Source organism: Saccopteryx leptura, chromosome 2 (genome assembly GCF_036850995.1).
Source record: "Saccopteryx leptura isolate mSacLep1 chromosome 2, mSacLep1_pri_phased_curated, whole genome shotgun sequence".
Classification (NCBI taxonomy): Eukaryota; Metazoa; Chordata; class Mammalia; order Chiroptera; family Emballonuridae; genus Saccopteryx; species Saccopteryx leptura.
In genome coordinates, this window is record NC_089504.1 from 326,420,756 (window position 1) to 326,443,218 (window position 22,463).

The 22,463-nt window shown below is 44.0% G+C and overlaps 1 protein-coding gene across 14 annotated transcripts in view; it reads right to left on the reverse strand.

Moving 5' to 3' along the window:
• SYNRG (synergin gamma) overlaps positions 1–22,463 on the reverse strand; it is an 82,135-nt gene that overhangs the window by 41,555 nt on the left and 18,117 nt on the right. For 7 of the 14 annotated variants that reach the window (XM_066363241.1, XM_066363242.1, XM_066363245.1 and 4 more), the window contains 9 exons: positions 22,180–22,310; positions 21,015–21,120; positions 20,399–20,510; positions 16,442–16,648; positions 15,237–15,470; positions 13,844–13,921; positions 7,189–7,385; positions 5,935–6,183; positions 3,351–3,484 (listed from right to left, as the gene is read on the reverse strand). In XM_066363241.1, the coding sequence (XP_066219338.1) occupies positions 3,351–3,484; positions 5,935–6,183; positions 7,189–7,385; positions 13,844–13,921; positions 15,237–15,470; positions 16,442–16,648; positions 20,399–20,510; positions 21,015–21,120; positions 22,180–22,310 (1,448 nt within the window). The remainder of the gene's footprint in view (positions 1–3,350; positions 3,485–5,934; positions 6,184–7,188; positions 7,386–13,843; positions 13,922–15,236; positions 15,471–16,441; positions 16,649–20,398; positions 20,511–21,014; positions 21,121–22,179; positions 22,311–22,463) is intronic. The other 7 variants (XM_066363250.1, XM_066363253.1, XM_066363254.1 and 4 more) reach the window with 3 other exon arrangements.

The following is a 22,463-nucleotide window of genomic DNA, read 5'->3' on the forward strand; positions in this document are numbered from 1 at the left end:
AGGAGTGGAACCAGCCCTTTTCATGCCTCTACCCTTTCAACCCATCTTGATGTGGCTTCTTCTGTATATCCTTGGTTATAAGACTTCTCTTCAGCAAGTTAGGTATTCAGCCAGGTATAGTTGAGTATTCAGGATGACTGTTCTATAATTTAGTTGTAATTCCAATTTGGTCCTGGGAGGAGGTAAGTGTAACATTCACCTACCCTGCCACCATCTTGGACATACTTTTCAGTATCTATAACTCTAAACCCAGAGTACCTCTCACCATCTCACAACAGGATTATCATGGCAGCTGAATTTATCCCACACACAGTAGCAACAGTCACATTCATCATTCCACTCCTTAGTTCTAACATGCTTTACAGATTATGTTACAGATCATAAGACATCCCACTTTTGATGCTGCCCTAAACTAATACCTTTTTCTCCCAGCCTAACTCTCCATTCCACACTACTTTAAAACTTTCCTTTTCATATTATGACAAATAATGCCCACTTTTTGCTTAAAAATACCAACCAAAGTGATCTCACAAAGGCTTAGCTAGTCATATCATGATTTAACAAATACCCTTTAAAAAAAAACCCAGTATATAATACTGATAAACCAAGGAATTCATTATATATACAAATATACACATTTAAAACCAATTCTAGGAGAGTTTTATCAGATAATATACTCAGATAAAACTAAGCTTTTTGAGAGCAGGAACTGTGTTTTCTGCTTCTATATTTTTAGTGCTCACCTCACTATCTGGCATATAGCAGATGCTATGTAAATGTTTCTAAATGAATAAACAATGACCATGGATTCTTAGAACTGAGCAAAATGTTTTCACGCAAGCAAAGTATGGAAGTAGTCAAATAAAAATTGAGTAAGAATGGGTCTATGATGTGAATGAAGATGATGCCACACAAAATTGCTAAAACTCCACACATCTCATGTCTGGCCACCACCCTCTTCAAACTATCTATATCCAATTTTGTTTTTTTAATTATTATTACTGATTAATTTTAGAGAAAGGAAAAGGAGAAAGGTGGTGGGGAGAGGAGTGGGAAGCATCAACTTACAGTAGTTGCTTCTCATATATTCCTTAACCAGGCAACCCTGGGGTTTCCAACCAGCAGTGACCTCAGCATTCTAGGTCAATGCTTTATCCACTGTGCCCCATAAGTCAGGCTCTATACTCCAAATTTAATTTCAACTACTAAAAGAACTGTTTTTCCCCCAGAGGAATGAACTACCAATTTGATAACTTCACTTTATGATTTTCTTTTTCTTTTTTTTTTTTTTTTTGTATTTTTCTGAAGCTGGAAACAGGGAGAGACATTCAGACAGACTCCCGCATGCGCCCGACCGAGATCCACCTGGCACGCCCACCAGGGGGCGACGCTCTGCCCACCAGGGGGCGATGCTCTGCCCCTCCGGGGCGTCGCTCTGTCGCTACCAGAGCCACTCTAGCGCCTGGGGCAGAGGCCAAGGAGCCATCCCCAGCGCCCGGGCCATCTTTGTTCTAATGGAGCCTCGCTGCAGGAGGGGAAGAGAGAGACAGAGAGGAAGGAGAGGGGGAGGGGTGGAGAAGCAGATGGGCGCTTCTCCTGTGTGCCCTGGCTGGGAATCGAACCCGGGATTTCCGCACGCCAGGCCGATGCTCTACCACTGAGCCAACCAGCCAGGGCCATGATTTTCATACTACAATATAATCATCCAACAAACCTTTATTAATTACGTATCATATATAAGTACTATATATATAGTCATGAAGAACTGTCTTCAGGTACTTACAGCCTACTGAGGGAAAACATCAGGTAACCTAGTAATTATAACTGGGGCACAGATATTCATAAGGTGCCTTGACAATGGAGAAAGAGGGGACACTAACTCCTTGGAAATGGGGACTGATCAAGGGGTTAGTATAAACTTCTTACATTAAACTGATTATTGAAATGGAACTAGAATTAATTACAGAAAAAATTTTAGGTTGAAGAAAATGGAATGTAAAAGGCCAGAAGCTTGAAAAAGCATGGCGAGTTTGAAGTCACCTTGGCATGGCTGGAGTACAAGCTGTAGGGAAACGGCAGTAGTTGAGACAGGAGGCAGGAGCAAGATCACACATGGCAAACAGAGCTGATAATTGAAGGTGGTAAAGGAGAGAGGAGGAAGCTAAAATATATAACAGGATTCTGATTTGGCAAGTGGATATGGTAACATAATTCACCAAGGCAGAAAAAAATGTATTAACAAATTTTTATTTAGCTTTAAGCAGGAAAACAATGAATTTTACGCAGGTGATTTAAGAAACCTTGGGCCATTCAGGTATGTTCTAGATAGCAGAACATTTTGTTCAAAAAAAGAGATATGAGAAAGAAATATTATTCTGTGATTGTCAGGCAATAATATATATGCTGGCATAATGGGCTTGGAAATCCAGTACTTTAAAGTGACACCCCTCATATATTCTTTCTGTGTGCCATTTACATGTGTTCGATATATTCTTAAACTCAAGAATAATTCTTTCTCTAATTTGTAATTCTCTATAATGCCTATCTCTTAGTTCTTGTTATAGTGTATATGCAATAAGTGCTGACTAAGAGATAATCAGTTATTTAAAATGGAAAAGATAGATGGAGTCAAACAAATAGGAATGTAAGAGAAATGGAATATGTATCCTGGCAAAAACAAGTTCCAAAAACCTGAAAAAATTCCTATTGCTTAATCAAACTCTGTTAGGTTCCACTATGCAGAAGAACTATCTAAATACTTTTTTAATTTAAACATTGGAAAGGTGCTGAGAACATACTGAATCAGTTACTGTACCTAAAAGGTATACTAGTACATAAAACATTAGAGAAATGTTTGTGCAACTGTCTATATACAAACAAAGAGAAATCTGAAGGCTTATAAGCCACTGATCTCAACCTGAATGTAAGAAAAATGTGAATAATCATAATTTAGTCTTCTGAATTTTAACTTCTGTGGAAGTACATTTACTGCAAAAATATCAAATTACATCCTTTAGCCTAAAAATCTTTTCAACAGTTGAAGGCCCAGATCTAATGCAAGAACACAAAGTCATCACTGCACAGGTGCACTCAGTTATAATAAATCAGGTGTAGCATAGGCAAATAAAATATCGACTGGAGGTGTATACCAGGGGGAAATGCTAGGAGTGGAAGCTTAATGTGGACAATATAGAAAAAATCTGAAGAGTAAAACGATGAATAAACAGGAATTAATCAGGAAAACCATGAGAATAGTCTTTAATTCTCTTACTTACTCTTAGGCTTCTCATTGTGCATGACTCTTTCTCAATGATTGAATACAATGTTAAATGTAGTCAGCTCTTTTGTACCTGTTTCCATGCTGGGAATTTGTTGTTTTGGAAGAAGCAGGCAACTCTTGGAAATCACTGAATGAATCATCAAGGGATCCTGACTTAGAAGCATCTTGAAAATCTTGAAAGTCGTCATCTTCTGGTTTTACCACCTAGATTTAACGGAACATTTAAATAGAAAGCATCAAATTGTTAAAATAGTATTTAACAAATTTCCAATTGTCAATCTCAAAGACTACCTTTTATATCTGTACATTTAGGTACAAGTACCTAATTTTAGAACACCCTTTAGATAAAACATTAACTCAAGTGCTTAATGAAGGCAGAAATCCTGTCTTATATTTTTAGATACTCTCATGTACAAATGGCAAAAAACTAGTTTAAAGGGCTAAACTGTACAATTTTTAAATAGCTAAATCATTTAATAGATTACCAAGAATCTATCAATCTTTAAAAAACAGTTCTTGGCTCATCATTAGAGTGTTGGCCCGGTGTGTGTAAGTCCTGGGTTCGATTCCCAGTCAGGGCACAGAGGAGAAGTAACCATCTGCTTCTTCCCTCCTCACCCCCTTCTCTCTCTAATCCCCTCCCACAGCCATGGCTCAAATGGTTCAAGCAGTTTGGCCTCGGGCACTGAGGATGGCTCCATGGCCTGCCTCAGGCACTGAAATAGCTTGGTTGCCAAGCAATGAAGCAGTGGCCCAAGATGGGCAGAGCATCGCCCTGTAGGGGGCTTGCTGGGTGGATCCTGGTCAGGGCAGATGGGGGAGTCTGTCTCTCTGCCTCCCTGCCTCTCATTTAATATATATCTGTAAAGCAATTTTTTTTACGTTTGTAAATTTACAAAGTGATATTAAGCTTGTTATAATATAAGCTTGCATAAAGTTAACAGGGAATACTGACTATTAATCCCACACTCTAGAACAGTGAACAATGATTTTGAATCCCATGCTCTAGAAGTGAGCACTGTTAACAGTTCATTTGTTTTATAGAAAAATGGGGCCCTGGCTGCTTGGCTCACTGGTAGAGTGTTGACCCGGTGTGTGGAAGTCCCAGGTTCGATTCTCGGTCAGAGCACACAAGAGAAGCAACCACCTGATTCTCCTCCCCTCCTTCTCTCTCTTTCTCTCTCCCCCTTCTGCAGCCATGGCTCAACTGATTCAAGTGCATTGGCCCCCGGAGCTGAGTATGGCGCCTCTACCTCAGGCACTAAAAATAATTCGGTTGCAAGCATGGACCCTAGATGAGCAGAGCATTGGCCCCAGGTGGGGGTCACTGGGTGACTCTCAGTTAGGTGCATGTGGGAGGGAGTCTGCCTGTCTCCCCTCCTCTCACTTAAAAAAAAAATGAGATTATATTGTTCTGCACTTTTAAAAGACGTAATTATATGATATAGACAGCTATTCAAAGCAGTATAGATAGATCTATCTCATTCATTTTAATGATCAAACAGTTTAGCACTGTATGGATGAACCAAAATTTATATAACCTTTCTTTTCCTGAGGGATATTTAGCTATTTTTATTTTTTTATGCTAACAAACAATGCTACAACAAATACCCTTTTCTATCTTTGCTAATTTGATTTACTATTTCTGTGGAATAGATTCCTAATAGTGTGACTTCTAGGTCAGAAGATACAGACATTTAGAGTTTTGATAGCTATTGCCTAACCCACATTCCAAAAAGGCTGTACCAATAAACCCTTTTCCCTAACATCTTCACTGACACTAAATATTATGGTTTTAAAATTTGTTGCTGCCCTGGCCAGATAGCTCCGTTGGTCAGAGCCATTGATCTGAAGCACAGAGGGTGCTAGTTTGATTCTCAGTCAGAGCACATACAGGAACAGATCTCTCTCACCTTACCCCTTCTCTACTTAAAATCAATAATTAAAAATTTAAAAATTTTTTGCTAATCTGAGAAATAAAAAATAAATTGAAGCATTGTAATTTCAGGTTTAACAGCTTCCTCAAAAGATACAGCCTAAGAATTTGATTAACTTATGACAAACTATAAACTTTTAGCCAAAATTCAAGTATCTTAAGACTTAACAAATTGCTTCATGTTTGTTTTTTTTTTGTATTTTTCTGACGCTGGAAACGGGGAGAGACAGACAGACTCCCGCATGCGCCCGACCGGGATCCACCCGGCACGCCCACCAGGGGCGATGCTCTGCCCCTCCGGGGCATCGCTCTGCAGTGACCAGAGCCACTCTAGCGCCTGGGGCAGAGGCCAAGGAGCCATCCCCAGCGCCCGGGCCATCTTTGCTCCAATGGAGCCTTGGCTGCGGGAGGGGATGAGAGAGACAGAGAGGAAGGAGGGGGAGGTGGAGAAGCAAATGGGCGCTTCTCCTATGTGCCCGGGCCAGGAATCGAACCCAGGTCCCCCACACGCCAGGCCGACGCTCTACCGCTGAGCCAACAGGCCAGGGTTGCTTCATGTTTTTTAAATAATGAAAAATTAAATTTTGTGTTATTTTAATACTTTTAATTTTCACCTCCAGAGTCCATTATAATCCAGCAATCTTTTCTGCATCTCTGGAAAAAATTTACCCAGATTCAATTTCCAGGATTATTTGGACTATACAGTTTCTCCATTTACCTGATTTGCAGGGTAGGTTGACATGAAGCCACTGGAAGCCTGGGCTGCTGCTCCCCCCACTGGTCCAACCAGGTTAATGCTCATGACTGGCTGTCCGAGGTTGAGGGGCATGGAGCCTGCCGGGCCTGAAGGCATCCCAGTTGGCTGACTCACTGCAGTAGGCAAAGTCATAGGAAATCCACTTAAAGTTGGAACAGGAGCTGCTGGGAACTGGTTTAAAACATCAGGACTCATGGCAGGAACACCCCTCTACACAGGAGGAAAATGGAAACATTTTAAGGGTTTGCAAACCACATATAATTTAAAATCTGGCAAAGACAAACCAAAATGTAAAATCTGTAGCCTTGGAATATTTCCACTCTGAACTCTCCCAAAACTCATGAATCTTATACAAGAAAATAAGTTACAAGGTTAATGCAAAACTAATATTTATTTAGCAAAGTAATGGCCAACACATATCAATTCTGACATTTTTACTCTCTGATAAGTTTGGTTAATTTATATTAACCAAATCATGATTACATATATTACAAATGATTTTGTAATATAAGAGAAAAATGAAGTATACTTTAAGGGATTTTAAATAAGGACTTCAAAGAACAGAGTAACTTTATTACAGACTTTTTTTTTTTTTTTTTTTGTATTTTTCTGAAGCTGGAAACGAGGAGACAGTCAGACATACTCCCGCATGCGCCCGACCGGGATCCACCTGGCACGCCCACCAGGGGGGACGCTCTGCCCACCAGGGGGCGATGCTCTGCCCCTCCGGGGCGTCGCTCTGCCTCGACCAGAACCACTCTAGCGCCTAGGGCAGAGGCCAAGGAGCCATCCCCAGCGCCTGGGCCATCTTTGCTCCATAGGAGCCTTGGCTGCGGGAGGGGAAGAGAAAGACAGAGAGGAAGGAGGGGAGGGGTGGAGAAACAAATAGGCGCTTCTCCTATGTGCCCTGGCCGGGAATCGAACCCGGGTCCCCCGCACGCCAGGCCGACGCTCTACCGCTGAGCCAACCGGCCAGGGCCTATTACAGACTTTTAAGTTCACAATGGATATAGTCAGGTCAGAGGATGTTAGAATATTAAACAGTCTTTAAACAGAAGCGTATTTTGCTAGTATGTGCTTCACATCAACTATACATTTTGAAGTACCATATCTTGATAATAATCTAAATTTTAATGTACAAGAAATTCTATGAGGTTGTCATCACAAAGGATTCATATTCTTCCAATTCATATTAACTTGAGAAACAATGTCTACCTGTGTTATTGCTATCATGGCGAGAACAGTATACAGTTCTTCTTTAGTAAGTTTTCCAGGTGTAGTTCGATTAGCTAAGGCCCATATCTGTCCAAGAGTTTCCCTGGGAAGTCCAGATGACATCAGAATGGGATAAAGTTTCGCAGTATCTATTCCAGTTGGAGTCATTGTGGTTTCTAATATTTTCTTATAGGCATCTATTAAAGGAAAGATCAGATTACAAATGTAAATATGTTACAACTGATTGATCTTTTTTGTTGTCATCACTTATACAAGAATCTTAAATCAAACAGCTTTAATAGAACTAATGTCATAGCAGGGTTTGAACTGCTGTGAAGAAAACTGAAGTCTGGTGCTTAGAAGAGAGGCTAGAGGTAGTTCCTAAAGATGAAGATTTGACACTAATGTAAAGAGAAAGTTTGTTTTTGTTTTTTTTTTACTTTTATTTTATTTATTTATTTTAGTGAGATGAGAGAGTAGGGGGGGAGGAGCAGGGAACATCAACTCTCATATGTGCCTTGACCAGGCAAGCTCAGGGTTTCACACCGTCAACTTCAGCATTTCAGGTCGATGCTTTATCCACTGTGCCACCACAGGTCAGGCGAGAGAAAGTTTTATCGTTTGGCAGAAGTTGGTAACAATAGTAAGATGGAGGTGGGGCAGGCAGACGCTTTGGACTTTAAAAGAGAAGTTGTAATGATGATGGAATAATTTAAAAAACAGTAGTGGGAAGCAAGAATCATAATAATACACCTATTTCCTGCCCCAGTGAATTAGAAGCTGTTAGAGATCACTGGGTAAGGTGCTATGGAAATAAAGCCTTCAGAGAAAAATACCGTTTGAAGTAAGGCAAGGAAGCAGAAAAAAAGGGATTATTGGAGTCTTCACAATAAAACGGGGTTTCCAAAAAACAAAGTAAAAGACTGGTAGATATAGGGTTGCCATAAAATACAGAATGACAATACTGCATGGGACATACATATACTAAACAATTTTTGCTATTTATTTAAAATTCAAATTTAACTAGATTTTTTATATGCTCATTTGCCAAATCTGGCAATCCTAGTAGAGGAGTTTTGGGGGTTTAAAGTGGGTAAGACTGGGTAGGGCTAAGGTAGATAGAAAAAAATGTTAAAGCAAAAATTTTATATCTGTCTGACCAGGCAGTGGCACAGTAGATAAAGTGTCAGCTTGGGATGTTGAGTATCCAGGTTCAAAACCTTGAAGTCACCAGCTTGAGCCTGGGCTCATCTGGCTTGAGCACAGGCTCACCAGTTTGAGAGCGAGGTTGCTGACTTGAGCATGGGATCATAGACATGACCCCATGATCTCTGGCTTGAGCCCAAGGTCACTGGCTTGCGCAAAGGGTCACTGGCTTGGTTGGAGCCCCCCTCATCCCATCAAGGCACATATGAGAAAGCAATCAATGAATAATTAAGGTGCTATAACTATGAACTGATGCTTCTCATCTCTTTCCCTTCTTGTCTGTCCCCCTCTCTCTCTCTCTCTCACACACACACACACACACACACACAAATTGCATCTATAATTTAAATATGGGTTGTAGGTTAATAGCCTGACCATGACAACACAAATTTTGGCTAGGAAATTATGTGTGCATGCATGTTTGGAAGAACAAAGAAAGAAAAACAAGCTGGCAGAAAATGAATAGAACTTCAAAATATACAAAGATCCAAATTTTATTTGTTTGTCTGGCTTGATGACAGAGGGGAAAAAGAAAAGATGCAAACTCTCTAATGGGCACGTGAAAGAAAAACTATTATTTTTATGTACAACAGAAGTCCCACATTGGTTTGGGAAATCAGCCTTTTAATTTGTGATTATGACATACAGTAGACATTATTGGTTTCCTCCAAAAAGAAGTTCAGTTATAGAGATTTTGCATGAGTTTTATTTAGTCAAGTGTGTAACAACTTTAGTCTATAATCAGTCTAGAAAACTAAAGTCTAGTGAAAGTTAACTTCAGTTTTCAAGAGGTTAGCAGTCTGACAGGTGGTGGTACAGTGAGTGGGTAGAGCATGGACCTGGGACGTTAAGGTCCCAGGTTTGAAACCCCAAGGTTGCTGGCTTGAGCAAGAGGTCACTGGCTTGGCAGGAGCCCCTGTCAAGGCACATATGAGAAGCAATCAATGAACAATTAAAGTGCCACAACTAGAAGAGGTTAGCAATATACAGCAAATTTACTATGTTACAATTTATTAAGATTAACATAGTCTCCCGAAAAGAAAAAAAAGTTAATAAAGAAAAAAAGATTAACATAGTCTGGCTGTAATAGTCATTATTCTCTGCACATCAACCATGACTTAAATACATTTTATTTTGTGTGTGTGTGTGTGTGAAAGAGAAAGAGAGACAGAGAGAAGCAGAGAGAGTGACAGGGACAGACAGAAAGGGAGCGAGATGAGAAGCATCAATTCTTCATTGTGGCACCTTAGTCCACACTCAACCCGGCGACTTTGGAGTTTCAAACCTGGGTCCTCTGCATCCTAATCTGACGCTCTATCCACTGCACCACTGCCTGGTCAGGCCAGACTTTTTTTTTTTTCTTTCATTTTTCTGAAGCTGGAAACAGGGAGAGACAGTCAGACAGACTCCCGCATGCGCCCGACCGGGATCCACCCGGCACGCCCACCATGGGGCGGCGCTCTGCCCACCAGGGGGCGATGCTCTGCCCATCCTGGGCGTCGCCATATTGCGACCAGAGCCACTCTAGCGCCTGGGGCAGAGGCCAAGGAGCCATCCCCAGCGCCCGGGCCATCTTTGCTCCAATGGAGCCTTGGCTGCGGGAGGGGAAGAGAGAGACAGAGAGGAAAGCGCGGCGGAGGGGTGGAGAAGCAAATGGGCACTTCTCCTGTGTGCCCTGGCCAGGAATCGAACCTGGGTCCTCCGCACGCTAGGCCGACGCTCTACCGCTGAGCCAACCGGCCAGGGCCCAGACTTTTTTTTGTATCAACTGAATACTATCACAAAATGTGTACTTCAGTAAATTTTTTTGGCTCACAGTAAAAACGTACTTAAAGGAAAAAGTAAACATCATCTTCTGGTGTAGAAAAATATACCACTTGGTCTTTTATTGAATACTTCATATACTACCACATGACAAAAAAAAGTTATGGGAAAATATATATATATTTAAAATTTTTTTTTTGGTATTTTTCTTAAATGAGAAGTGGGGAAGCAGAGAGACTACTGCATGTGCCCAACAGGGATCCATCTGGCATGCCCACTAGGGAGCGATGCTCTGCCCATCTGGGGCCCTTGCTCTCTTGCAACTGGAGCCATTCTAGCACCTGAGGTGGAGGTCATACAGCTGTCCTCAGCGCCTGGGACAACTTTGCTCTACTGGAGCCTTGGCTGCAGGAAGAGGAGAGAGAGAGAGAGAGAGAGAGAGAGAGAGAGAGAGAAAGGGGAGGGAGAAGGGTAGAGGAGCAGATGGGCGCTTCTCCTGTGTGCCCTGGCCAGGAATTGAACCCGGGACACCCACACACCGGGCATATGCTCTACCACTGAGCCAACCGGCCAGGGCCTTGGGAATATTTTTTAAAATATAAATTAATCACCAAAAGTTCAGAAAATTGTATCACACATATCAGTACCACTCTTGACAAGTTATTAATCTATAAAATAAATATAATGTTTTTTAAAGTATGGTAAATCTAATAAAAGTTTTTCTTTTCGTTTTTTTTTTTTTACACGGGTGCTTCCGGAGCAGCCGCCCCTCACCCCCTCGTGCTTCCCAAGCAATCGCCGCCCCCCCCTCAGACACGGGTGCTTGCCGAGCAGCCGCCCTTCACCCCCTCGTGCTTCCCGAGCAGCCGCCCCTCACCCCCTCACCCCCTCACCCCCGTGCTTCCCGAGCAGCCGCCCCTCACCCCCTCACCCCCGTGCTTCCCGAGCAGCCGCCCCTCACCCCCTCACCCTCGTGCTTCCCGAGCAGCCGCCCCTCACCCCCTCGTGCTTCCCGAGCAGCCGCCCCTCACCTCCTCACCCCCCTCGCCCCCTCGCTTCCCGAGCAGCCGCCCCTCACCTCCTCACCCCCTCACCCCCTCGCTTCCCGAGCAGCCGCCCCTCACCCCCTCACCCCCGTGCTTCCCGAGCAGCCACCCCTCACCCCCGTGCTTCCCGAGCAGCCGCCCCTCACCCCCTCGTGCTTCCCGAGCAGCCGCCCCTCACCCCCTCGTGCTTCCCGAGCAGCCGCCCCTCACCCCCGTGCTTCCCGAGCAGCCGCCCCTCACCCCCTCACCCCCGTGCTTCCCGAGCAGCCGCCCCTCACCCCCTCGTGCTTCCCGAGCAGCCGCCCCTCACCCCCTCACCCCCTCGTGCTTCCCGAGCAGCCGCCCCTCATCCCCTCGTGCTTCCCGAGCAGCCGCCCCTCACCCCTCGTGCTTCCCGAGCAGCCGCCCCTCACCCCCTCACCCCCTCGTGCTTCCCGAGCAGCCGCCCCTCACCCCTCGTGCTTCCCGAGCAGCCGCCCCTCACCCCCTCACCCTCGTGCTTCCCGAGCAGCCGCCCCTCACCCCTCACCCTCGTGCTTCCCGAGCAGCCGCCCCTCACCCCCTCACCCTCGTGCTTCCCGAGCAGCCGCCCCTCACCCCCTCACCCCCGTGCTTCCCGAGCAGCCGCCCCTCACCCCCTCACCCTCGTGCTTCCCGAGCAGCCGCCCCTCACCCCCTCACCCCCGTGCTTCCCGAGCAGCCGCCCCTCACCCCCTCACCCTCGTGCTTCCCGAGCAGCCGCCCCTCACCCCCTCACCCCCGTGCTTCCCGAGCAGCCGCCCCTCACCCCCTCACCCTCGTGCTTCCCGAGCAGCCGCCCCTCACCCCCTCGTGCTTCCCGAGCAGCCGCCCCTCACCTCCTCACCCCCTCGCCCCCTCGCTTCCCGAGCAGCCGCCCCTCACCTCCTCACCCCCTCACCCCCTCGCTTCCCGAGCAGCCGCCCCTCACCCCCTCACCCCCGTGCTTCCCGAGCAGCCACCCCTCACCTCCTCGTGCTTCCCGAGCAGCCGCCCCTCACCTCCTCGTGCTTCCCGAGCAGCCGCCCCTCACCTCCTCGTGCTTCCCGAGCAGCCGCCCCTCACCCCCGTGCTTCCCGAGCAGCCGCCCCTCACCCCCCGTGCTTCCCGAGCAGCCGCCCCTCACCCCCTCACCCCCGTGCTTCCCGAGCAGCCGCCCCTCATCCCCTCGTGCTTCCCGAGCAGCCGCCCCTCACCCCTCGTGCTTCCCGAGCAGCTGCCCCTCACCTCCTCGCTTCCCAAGCAGCCGCCCCTCACCCCTCGTGCTTCCCGAGCAGCCGCCCCTCACCCCCTCACCCCCGTGCTTCCCGAGCAGCCGCCCCTCATCCCCTCGTGCTTCCCGAGCAGCCGCCCCTCACCCCCGTGCTTCCCGAGCAGCCGCCCCTCACCCCCGTGCTTCCCGAGCAGCCGCCCCTCACCCCCTCACCCCCGTGCTTCCCGAGCAGCCGCCCCTCATCCCCTCGTGCTTCCCGAGCAGCCGCCCCTCACCCCTCGTGCTTCCCGAGCAGCTGCCCCTCACCTCCTCGCTTCCCAAGCAGCCGCCCCTCACCCCTCGTGCTTCCCGAGCAGCCGCCCCTCACCCCCTCACCCCCGTGCTTCCCGAGCAGCCACCCCTCACCTACTCGTGCTTCCCGAGCAGCCGCCCTTCACCCCCTCGCTTCCCGAGCAGCCGCCCCTCACCCCTTGTGCTTCCCGAGCAGCCGCCCCTCACCCCTCGTGCTTCCCGAGCAGCCGCCCCTCACCCCTTGTGCTTCCCGAGCAGCCGCCCCTCACCCCCTCGCTTCCCGAGCAGCCGCCCCTCACCCCTTGTGCTTCCCGAGCAGCCGCCCCTCACCCCCTCGCTTCCCGAGCAGCCGCCCCTCACCCCTCGTGCTTCCCGAGCAGCCGCCCCTCACCCCCTCGTGCTTCCCAAGCAATCGCTGCCCCCCCCCAGACATGGGTGCTTGCCGAGCAGCCGCCCTTCACCCCCTCGCCCCTCACCCCCTCGTGCTTCCCGAGCAGTCGCCCCCCCCAGACACGGGTGCTTGCTGAACAGCTGCCCCCCCTTCCCCCCTTCCCCCCTCCCCCCCCGTGCTTCCCGAGCAGCCGCCCCTCACCCCCTCGCTTCCCGAGCAGCCGCCCCTCACCCCCTCGTGCTTCCCAAGCAATCGCCGCCCCCCCCAGACACGGGTGCTTCCCGGGCAGCCGTCCCTCTCCCCGGGGGGCTTCCCGAGCAGCCGCCCCTTTCCACCGGCGTGGTTCCCAAGCCGAGCTCAGCCCTGAGTCCCCACGTGCTTCCCGAGCAGAGCTCAGCCCCGAGCCCCTGCGTGCTTCCCGAGCAGCCGCCCCTCACCCCCGCGTGCTTCCCAGCCAAGCTCAACCCCGAGCCCCCTAAGAAAAGTTTTTAGAAATAAAAGTATATGGTGGTCAATAAAACATTAAAGCAAAACATTTCTCATATGAGGCAGCCTTAGAAAACACAAGATCTATTTAATTTTCTATCCTCTTTCAGAAGAAAAAAAAAAGAAAAAATAATTCCTTCTGCATATGTTATAACCACACAGTAACTACTTACAGCTACATTTACAAGCTTTCAAGCAAAATATCCAGATAGGAATCCTGGACAAAGAAGCTTTTATTACCTGGAATCAAACTCTCATTACAAATCCAAGGAGGCATTCTGGGCTGAACAGGATCCTGCGAGGGAAATACACCCATACCTAGAAGAAGATAAGGAACATAACGGTCCATGTAGAAGATGGGGGGCATCACACTGAGTTATGTGGTTTTTGTGTTGTTGTTGTTTTTTTAAAAAACAAAGCACAGGCTGGAAATACACACAAAAAGTCACCAATACAACTAAAACATTTGGTTTCTAAACAACTCATCAACTATGTCCTAAAGAGTCTATTAAAAAGAAGTGAAACCCGATGATGTACCAAATCGATATTCTGAATCATGAGGCTTGCACTATTTCACATGTGTCACAAATTAAAGGGAAAACAAAAACACGAGAAACAGTGGTTTAAAAATTATATATGGCCCTGGCCGGTTGTCTCAGTGGTAGAGCGTAGGCCTGGCATGCGGGGGACCCGGGTTCGATTCCCGGCCAGGGCACACAGGGGAAGCGCCCATCTGCTTCTCCACCCCTCCCCCTCTCCTTCCTCTCTGTCTCTCTCTTCCCCTCCCGCAGCCAAGGCTCCACTGGAGCAAAGATGGCCCGGGCGCTGGGGATGGCTCCTTGGCCTCTGCCCCAGGCGCTAGAGTGGCTCTGGTCGCAACAGAGCAACGCCCCGGAGGGGCAGAGCATCGCCCCCTGGTGGGCAGAGCGTCCCTGGTGGGCGTGCCGGGTGGATCCTGGTAGGGCGCATGTGGGAGTCTGTCTGTCTCTCCCCATTTCCAGCTTCAGAAAAAAATAACAAAAAAAAAAAAAAATTATATATGTAAAAAAATGTAGTGGTTCAAGCTTTACATGCAGCTTTTAATGTTTCTTTACAAAGTCTGATTTTTTTTTTACCTGAATATGACACTGCTGCCCTAGATGTATAGGATTTCTGTTTTTTTTTTTCCAGTAAAATGCCCTACAAAAGTTTACCTCCTAGGCTGCCCACATTCTAACTCATTGCTGCAAGCTGAGTTTTAAAAAATCCGATCTTTTAGGGAACAGTGTCTAATTTACTTCAGAGAAGGAAAACTATATTCTCATTGGTGACTTTCCAGTTAAATTTTAACCTCTCCACCTTTATGGAAGAACACAAAGTGCAAGAACGGAAAAGAGTTTATATAAAGTAAATTTCAGGAATGATTCTGATTTTAAAAACTACCAAAAGTTTTTAAAAAGGAGTAACAGTATAGTGAAAAGAATTCAGAGCAAAATCATAGGGATTAATTTGAGAAAGGAATGCATTAAATATATTTTTAAGCAAAATTTTGATTAGCAAAATCAAGCAGCATTCATTTTAAGATTAATGCCTAAGGTGTTAGCATTTGAGCAGCATTTGGTTAAACATTTTGCTGAATAGTCCGTGAGCTCACCACTCTCTTCAATGGGCAGGTTTTGGTCTGGAGTCTTTTCTGCCTCTGCGGTAGTGGTAACACTTACACGTCCATCTACAGCACCCCTGACACTGGCCGTTAAACTGGGATGGTTCTTACAGGAACCCGGGCCTTGGGCTCTGTGCCCAACTTCAGAAGTGTTTAATTTAATTTGTTTCTGCCCAGATGTACTTATTTCACAAGATACTAGGAGCTTCTCCTCCAAAGAAGGGCCTAAACAAACAGCATGAAGGGTTATTTGTATATAAATGGAAATTTCTAATTTTTGCAATCATCCATTTCCACCCCCAGATTCTCAAAGGAAGACCCTGCCACATATAATGTAAATTTTGAAATAATTCAACCACTACACATTTGTATAGGACTTGAGAAACTTAGAGATTTTAAAGAACTTAAATATCATTACCTACTTTGACTCTCAAGAATTCTATGAGACAGCAAGGTGAATGAATAGTGGAAGGATTACTATCTTAGAAATCTGGTGACCTAACGAGATACAGAAACTTCCACTAACTAGTGAAAGATCCCTGGCCAATAATAGTATCATCTCTGGGTTTGTTTCTAACCCTGTCAACTGAGGAAGCTTGGACTAAGTATATATCAGCTAAGATCCTTCTCAGCATCACTCTGTGTCTCAAGACCTGGTGTGTAACTGCCCCAACCCCACTGTTTCACCAGTGGTAATACTGAGGTACAGAAGGGTTTAAAGATTTGGCCGAGGACAAACTGATAATAAATGAACAATCTGAACTAGAGAGAGCATTTTCTAAAGCAGCTTTCCCTGGCTCACCACTCTCAAGAAAATAATATTAGTGATTTTCCCAAACAGGAGTAATCCTCTGAAGAAATTGTTTTTACAAGGTTAAGGTGGTTTAAATAGTGCTAAATTTAGGAACAAAAGTTTTAAATCACTTTTCTGGAAAGTGAGACCAGAATTTAAAATCTAGATTTTTATTTTGGTGAATTTCAATAGTATTCATATATTCAGGCACATGTTTCTTTGCCAACATCACTGTATTATTCAACTTATAAGAGCAATAAATAAACCCCAGATTATCTTAAGAATACTTGCATTAACATCTAGGAGTTACCTGCTCTCTATACGCTGTATGAGGCTGAAACAGTAGGGCAATAAAGAATTTGTCCAGGGACACCATGTAAGGCAGAAGACACTAGAATCTGACCTGGAGGGAGAGGCTGTGCTCCAGCCTTCTGTGTGTGCAACTGGTCAAGTGGGGCGGTGGGACGGAAAGACTGAAAAGGCTGGCAAGTGGAAGAAGGCCCACATGGGGGAACTTCAACAGGCCCCTTCATAAAGTCACTGAATTCTTCTTCATCAAGAAAGGCAGGTGATGGAGAGACAGTTTTAGAATGAGATGATGTGGGATAATCTGCAAAATGGAAAATGGTAATGAAACACACAGAAATGAACATCAACAGGGAGAAAGAAATTAAGATGCAGTACAATTCCAAAAGAATATACTGAAACATGAATAGTGTGGATGAACAAGAAATAACGTGTAGCCAAAGTCCAATGGGATTATACAATGAATGCAAAAACACTTTGATGTCTATATATACAGAATGTTTTTGTCTTTTTAAAAAGAGGTTTTATAGCTATTTTGCATTTGGTTTGAAAACAGGAAAATATAAAACTCAAAATTTCTTTCCTTCTTTTATTAAGTTAGTACTAACTTCTTCCCAAGACCACTAGTAATTTACATCAGAGTGATTACTTCTGAAACTCAAGTGATCCATTTTTCTGGATTACATTCTTTCAAACTAATATATACCAGAAGAAAACCTACCAAATGCTGCTGAAGACATGATGGACAGATACAGACTCGGATCATTAAATTTCATTATGCCAGTAAGAAAAAATGTAGGACACATAGTTATAATTTTTATATATCATGTCTAATCCATACACTTTGCATAGTTCACATTTCAGTAAAGTTATCATGTGAGAAATGAAAATTACAAAAGACAGTAAGAACATTAAACACATTGCAAAGGTGATGTTTTCTTGTGAAAAACTTCAAAGTTGGGACACCATAAAGTGCTGAGTCAAACAAGGCAATAGTTAATTTTAAAAAGTAAACCTTAATTGATGACTATATTTACTTTGACTCTAAGGAATATAAACATTGCTGTGGCTTGTTAGTGTTAAATGTGAGATTCACTTAAGTAATAAACTTCTCTAACACAGACTACATTTAACATGAAGCTCATTAACAATACTATAATTGCCACATTTTTAACTATGAATTGCTTTAACATTTACTGAAATCTAATGTCACAAGGGGCAGTCTAGTTTTAAAAAGGGTCTCATCAGAAAAATGGGAACATAACATGCTTCTCTTTTGAACATTTCTCTTTAGGGTCTGTGAAATAAAACCTGGAAGTATGGCAAGTTATAAAAAAGATGTAAAACGAGTAAACAAAACTGTCTTAATTTTGTTGAAAAAAGGAAAAAAGTCATGCCATAATGAATTCCAACCTCCAAATAATGGTTACTGAGTGTATAGATTTAAGTTCGTAATTTAGGTTCTCAGAGTGTACTCATGGAAAACAGTGGTAACAGAAAACGGAGAGCTACTATATTTTTTAATAAACCTGACTATTTATTAGCAATAAGGCTGTAAAAGCTAAACCAATGTTTCTTTGCACTTGACTGGAATTATGTTAATTCTATGTGGTATATATTTTGGTGTATAAACACTCATAGCTCTATATATGATTAATAAGAACTAGAAAAATTATATGGTCAATACAGTTTGTATACTCAATATTTTCAGATAAACAGTCTATAGGGGAAAGTTAAAAGATGCCTCTGGTGGTAAAAAGGCTGAAAACTCTTTTTATACAATTTAGGCCTAAGTAAGATTCTAAGTGGAGGCCCTGGCCGGTTGGCTCAGTGGTAGAGCGTCGGCCTGGCGTGCGGGGGACCCGGGTTCAATTCCCGGCCAGGGCACATAGGAGAAGCGCCCATTTGCTTCTCCACCCCTCCCCCTCTCCTTCCTCTCTGTCTCTCTCTTCCCCTCCTGCAGCCGAGGCTCCATTGGAGCAAAGATGGCCCGGGCGCTGGGGATGGCTCCTTGGCCTCTGCCCCAGGCGCTAGAGTGGCTCTGGTCGCGGCAGAGCGACGCCCCGGAGGGGCAGAGCATCGCCCCCTGGTGGGCGTGCCGGGTGGATCCCGGTCGGGCGCATGGGGGAGTCTGTCTGACTGTCCCCCCCCCCCATTTCCAGCTTCAGAAAAATACAAAAAAAAAAAAAAAAAAGATTCTAAGTGGAGAAGCTCTGAAAATTTTGGGCTTGCTACAGAAAAATCTTTTTCTGGCTAAGCATGAAGCAGTTAACTAAAAAACGCTGGCTGCATACATGTTGACTGAACTCACAATATTATTTGAATATCAAAACACCAATTTATTATTTCACAATGAAGTTGTTAAATGACACCAGGTTGTCCAAAAACAGAATTCGATATGGTAGAACAGTGTTTAACCTAAAAATGACCATTCCTCCCTCCTACCTTCTCTTTTTCTAAGTTCCATGTTAGGTCCAATTTTAGCACTGCAATGTCTATTCTTAAATTACTTCTTGACTAGCTTATTCAGCCAATAATTTCTATTTTTAGATATGTTTTTCCTTTCTGAACTCAATCTGATTGCTAATATACATTCTTTTTGAATTGGTATATATATTTTTATGTTGGGGCATAATTTTGGAATGATATTTTGAATATATAATCTAACAAGTGAAACTAATAGGGCAGAATCAAAGCTGTCTCAGCATATAAAACTGGTTACTATGACAAAATTAGATTATTCCCTCCTGACACCACCTATAATAGGTACTATAATACAAAAATTTAAGATAAAATTTGGGAGAGGGGTTGGGGTTAAGGAGTAAGGAGGGACAAATATACAGTGACGGAAAATTATTTGACTTTGGGTGATGGGAACACAACATAATCAACAGTTCAAATGCTATAGAAATGATTACCTGAAACCTATGTACTCATATTGATTGATGTTACCTACTTATTTATTTATTTATTTAGTGACAGAGACAGAGACAGCTAGGGACAGACAGACAGGAAGGGAGAGAGATGAGAAACATCATTTCTTTGCTGTGGTTCCTTAGTTGTTCATTGATTGCTTTCTCATATGTGCCTTGACCAGGGGGCTACAGTAGACAGAGTGACCCCTTGTTCAAGCCAGCAACCTTGGGCTCAAGCTGGTGAGCCTTGCTCAAACCAGATGAGCCCACGCTCAAGCTGGCGACCTTGGAGTCTCGAACCTGGGTCTTCCATGTACCAGCCCAACACTCTATTCACTGCACCATCGCCTGGTAAGGCAATGTTACCCCTTTAAATTTAATTTTCTAAATAAAATTTTAAAAAGTTAATGAAGATAAAGTTTACCAGTATACTATAATAATACTTGATTGGCTGAACAATTTATTAAAACTATTCAATTATTCTTGAAAGCAGTTGAGAAGAAAATGTCAAATATCAAATTTAAAAAAAGGATATGGTAACAGTTATATAGACAAGACTCATTTCCACTGCTAAATGTTCAAAATACATGCAAATAAAGCAAAACCATCCCTTTACTCTAAATAGGTACCATTTTTGCTTATCTGATAATTAAAAAAACCCTACAAAGAAACATATTAAAGAAACTAAAATTTCATAAGAAGCATTATTAAATCTATGACTTTTTTTAAAGGGGGCATTTTAAAAATTTCAAAGTTTAATCCTTTGAATAAAATGTAAACTAGTTCATAAAAACAAAATTATTTTAAAACAATGAGAATAAAATGACAAACTCCTTTATCATGTTTGTTTTGAATGAATGGATTTTACTAATGTTAACATACCCACATACACAGAAGATTTGTAAGTGAAGTTGTCATACCGACATTTACTAGAAGACAAAGGGGTTTGTTTTTTTTCCTTCCAAGATAGTTATCCAGATCAGAACTCTTAACCTATTGTAAATTTTAAGACATCCAAATCTGTACTTAGCTTGAAAGAAGAGTTCAGCATTGGCTCTTCGCACACATATAATGGTCAATTAGATACACAGGGACTATAAATCACCTTCCAAAAAAATAAAGCTTTAAAATTAAAATACCTGGTTTCTTAGGGTGTGATACTGGAGTAGGGTGCATCTTAGCATCTCTGGAAAACCCATCTAAGTTTCCTTTTATGGCTTCCAAAGCATCATCTCTACTCTTCTCTCCTGTCTAAGAGAATAAATGTATGCATTATTTTTTTTACTTCTCTTACTTCATCCTAAATCCTCCCAAATTAAAAGAAAAGTACAAATATTAGTCTGTTTCCAATATTTTTACCACATACTTCTGATAGAGAATTCTCCAAGTCAGAAAAACACTGGTAAGTATATAAAACAAAGGCATAAAAGGATACTCTACAGAATATTAAAAGGCCTATTTTTAAATATCTTAGGATACAGCTGTTATTCTGTATGAACGCTTCTCTAGAAAAAACTACAAACACTCTAATGGCAGGAAAAATAGTTAAGAAAATTGGCTGACATTTCACTCCCCTCAACAATACAATGTCGTTACAGAAGAAGAAAATTCCTTCCTTTCTGGACTTTGATAAAACTAAAATGCATCAACCACAGCCTCAGCTTGGGCTGTTATCTAAGTGATAAAATCCACTGGATGAAGGAGGAGAGGCACACGCAGGGTGTGTGTGGGGGGGGAGGGCTGGTGGAACATTACCTTGGGTTTCACACTACTCAGAAGTCTGAGCTTTTGCTTCTGCTCTTCAAACTGACGCCTTTTTCTTTCTTCTTCTAAGAGCTTTTGCTGCTGTTCAAATCGTTTTCTGAAGGAAAAACATTTTAATAAAGAACCAACTTCAGGCATTATCAACTGTTACATTCATATTTCTACTAACAATTTCAGCAGTATTGTCTTATCTTTCTAGAACTAAAAAACTACTTCTCTACTAATTATATCTAATTTTCCCACCATATTAATTTCAAAATATATGAGTCTAAGAAAAATTAGAGACATAAATTTTCATTGCAAGGGATGGACACGATCTTTTGCATTCAAAAACAATCTCAAAAAACAGATAAGGAATTAGACAAAATATAAACACTTTTTGCTCTGCATATAAAAAAGAAACTTCTGCCCTGGCCGGTTGGCTCAGCAGTAGAGCGTCGGCCGGGCGTGCGGGGGACCCGGGTTCGATTCCCGGCCAGGGCACATAGGGGAAGCGCCCATTTGCTTCTCCACCCCCCCCCCTCCTTCCTCTCTGTCTCTCTCTTCCCCTCCCGCAGCCAAGGCTCCATTGGAGCAAAGATGGCCCGGGCGCTGGGATGGCTCTGTGGCCTCTGCCCCAGGCGCTAGAGTGGCTCTGGTCGAGGCACAGCATCGCCCCGGATGGGCAGAGCATCGCCCCCTGGTGGGCAGAGCGTCGCCCCTGGTGGGCGTGCCGGGTGGATCCCGGTAGGGCGCATGCGGGAGTCTGTCTGACTGTCTCTCCCCGTTTCCAGCTTCAGAAAAAAAAAAAAAAAAACCAAAAAAAAAAAAAGAAACTTCTACTTGGGAAAGCACGTCACGTCACGTGGCAGAAAGAGCAATTGTCTAGGGCTCAGGAGACCTGCATTTGGGTCCAGGCTTTGCTAGTAACTGTGAAACCTGGACTCACAAGTTGCTTCATTTCTATGGACCTCACTTTTCCCTCATGTAAAATCAGAGCATTCAATTAGAGAATCTCTAAGGTCCCCTATGGCTTTAAACTTATAATAAAAGTATTTTTAAAGTTTTAAAGGTAACATGACTGTTTCAGCTTCAAATCTGCATTACAGACCATTTGAAATGTTTAAAATAACTGCTATATCATGTGTTTTTATCCTTGAATCCTGAGTTCCCTTACTGCTGCTCTTCGGCAAACTGCTTCTGCATGTCTGGAGTGTACTGTGGGCCTGGAGGACGCATCCCCAGGAATGGCGCTTGTCCCAGGTAAGGCAGTCCTGCTGCTGTCATTGGTCCCATTGGAATCCCTGCCTAGAAGAAAAGAACAAAGGCTCAAACACAATTTCTCCTCCTTTTAATTATTACAAAGAAAAACTATAACTTCCATAAACTCTTTCTTAATATTTTTATTAATGAACTATATAATGCATTTTAATAAAAAATTCAAAGAACATAAGCTAAAAA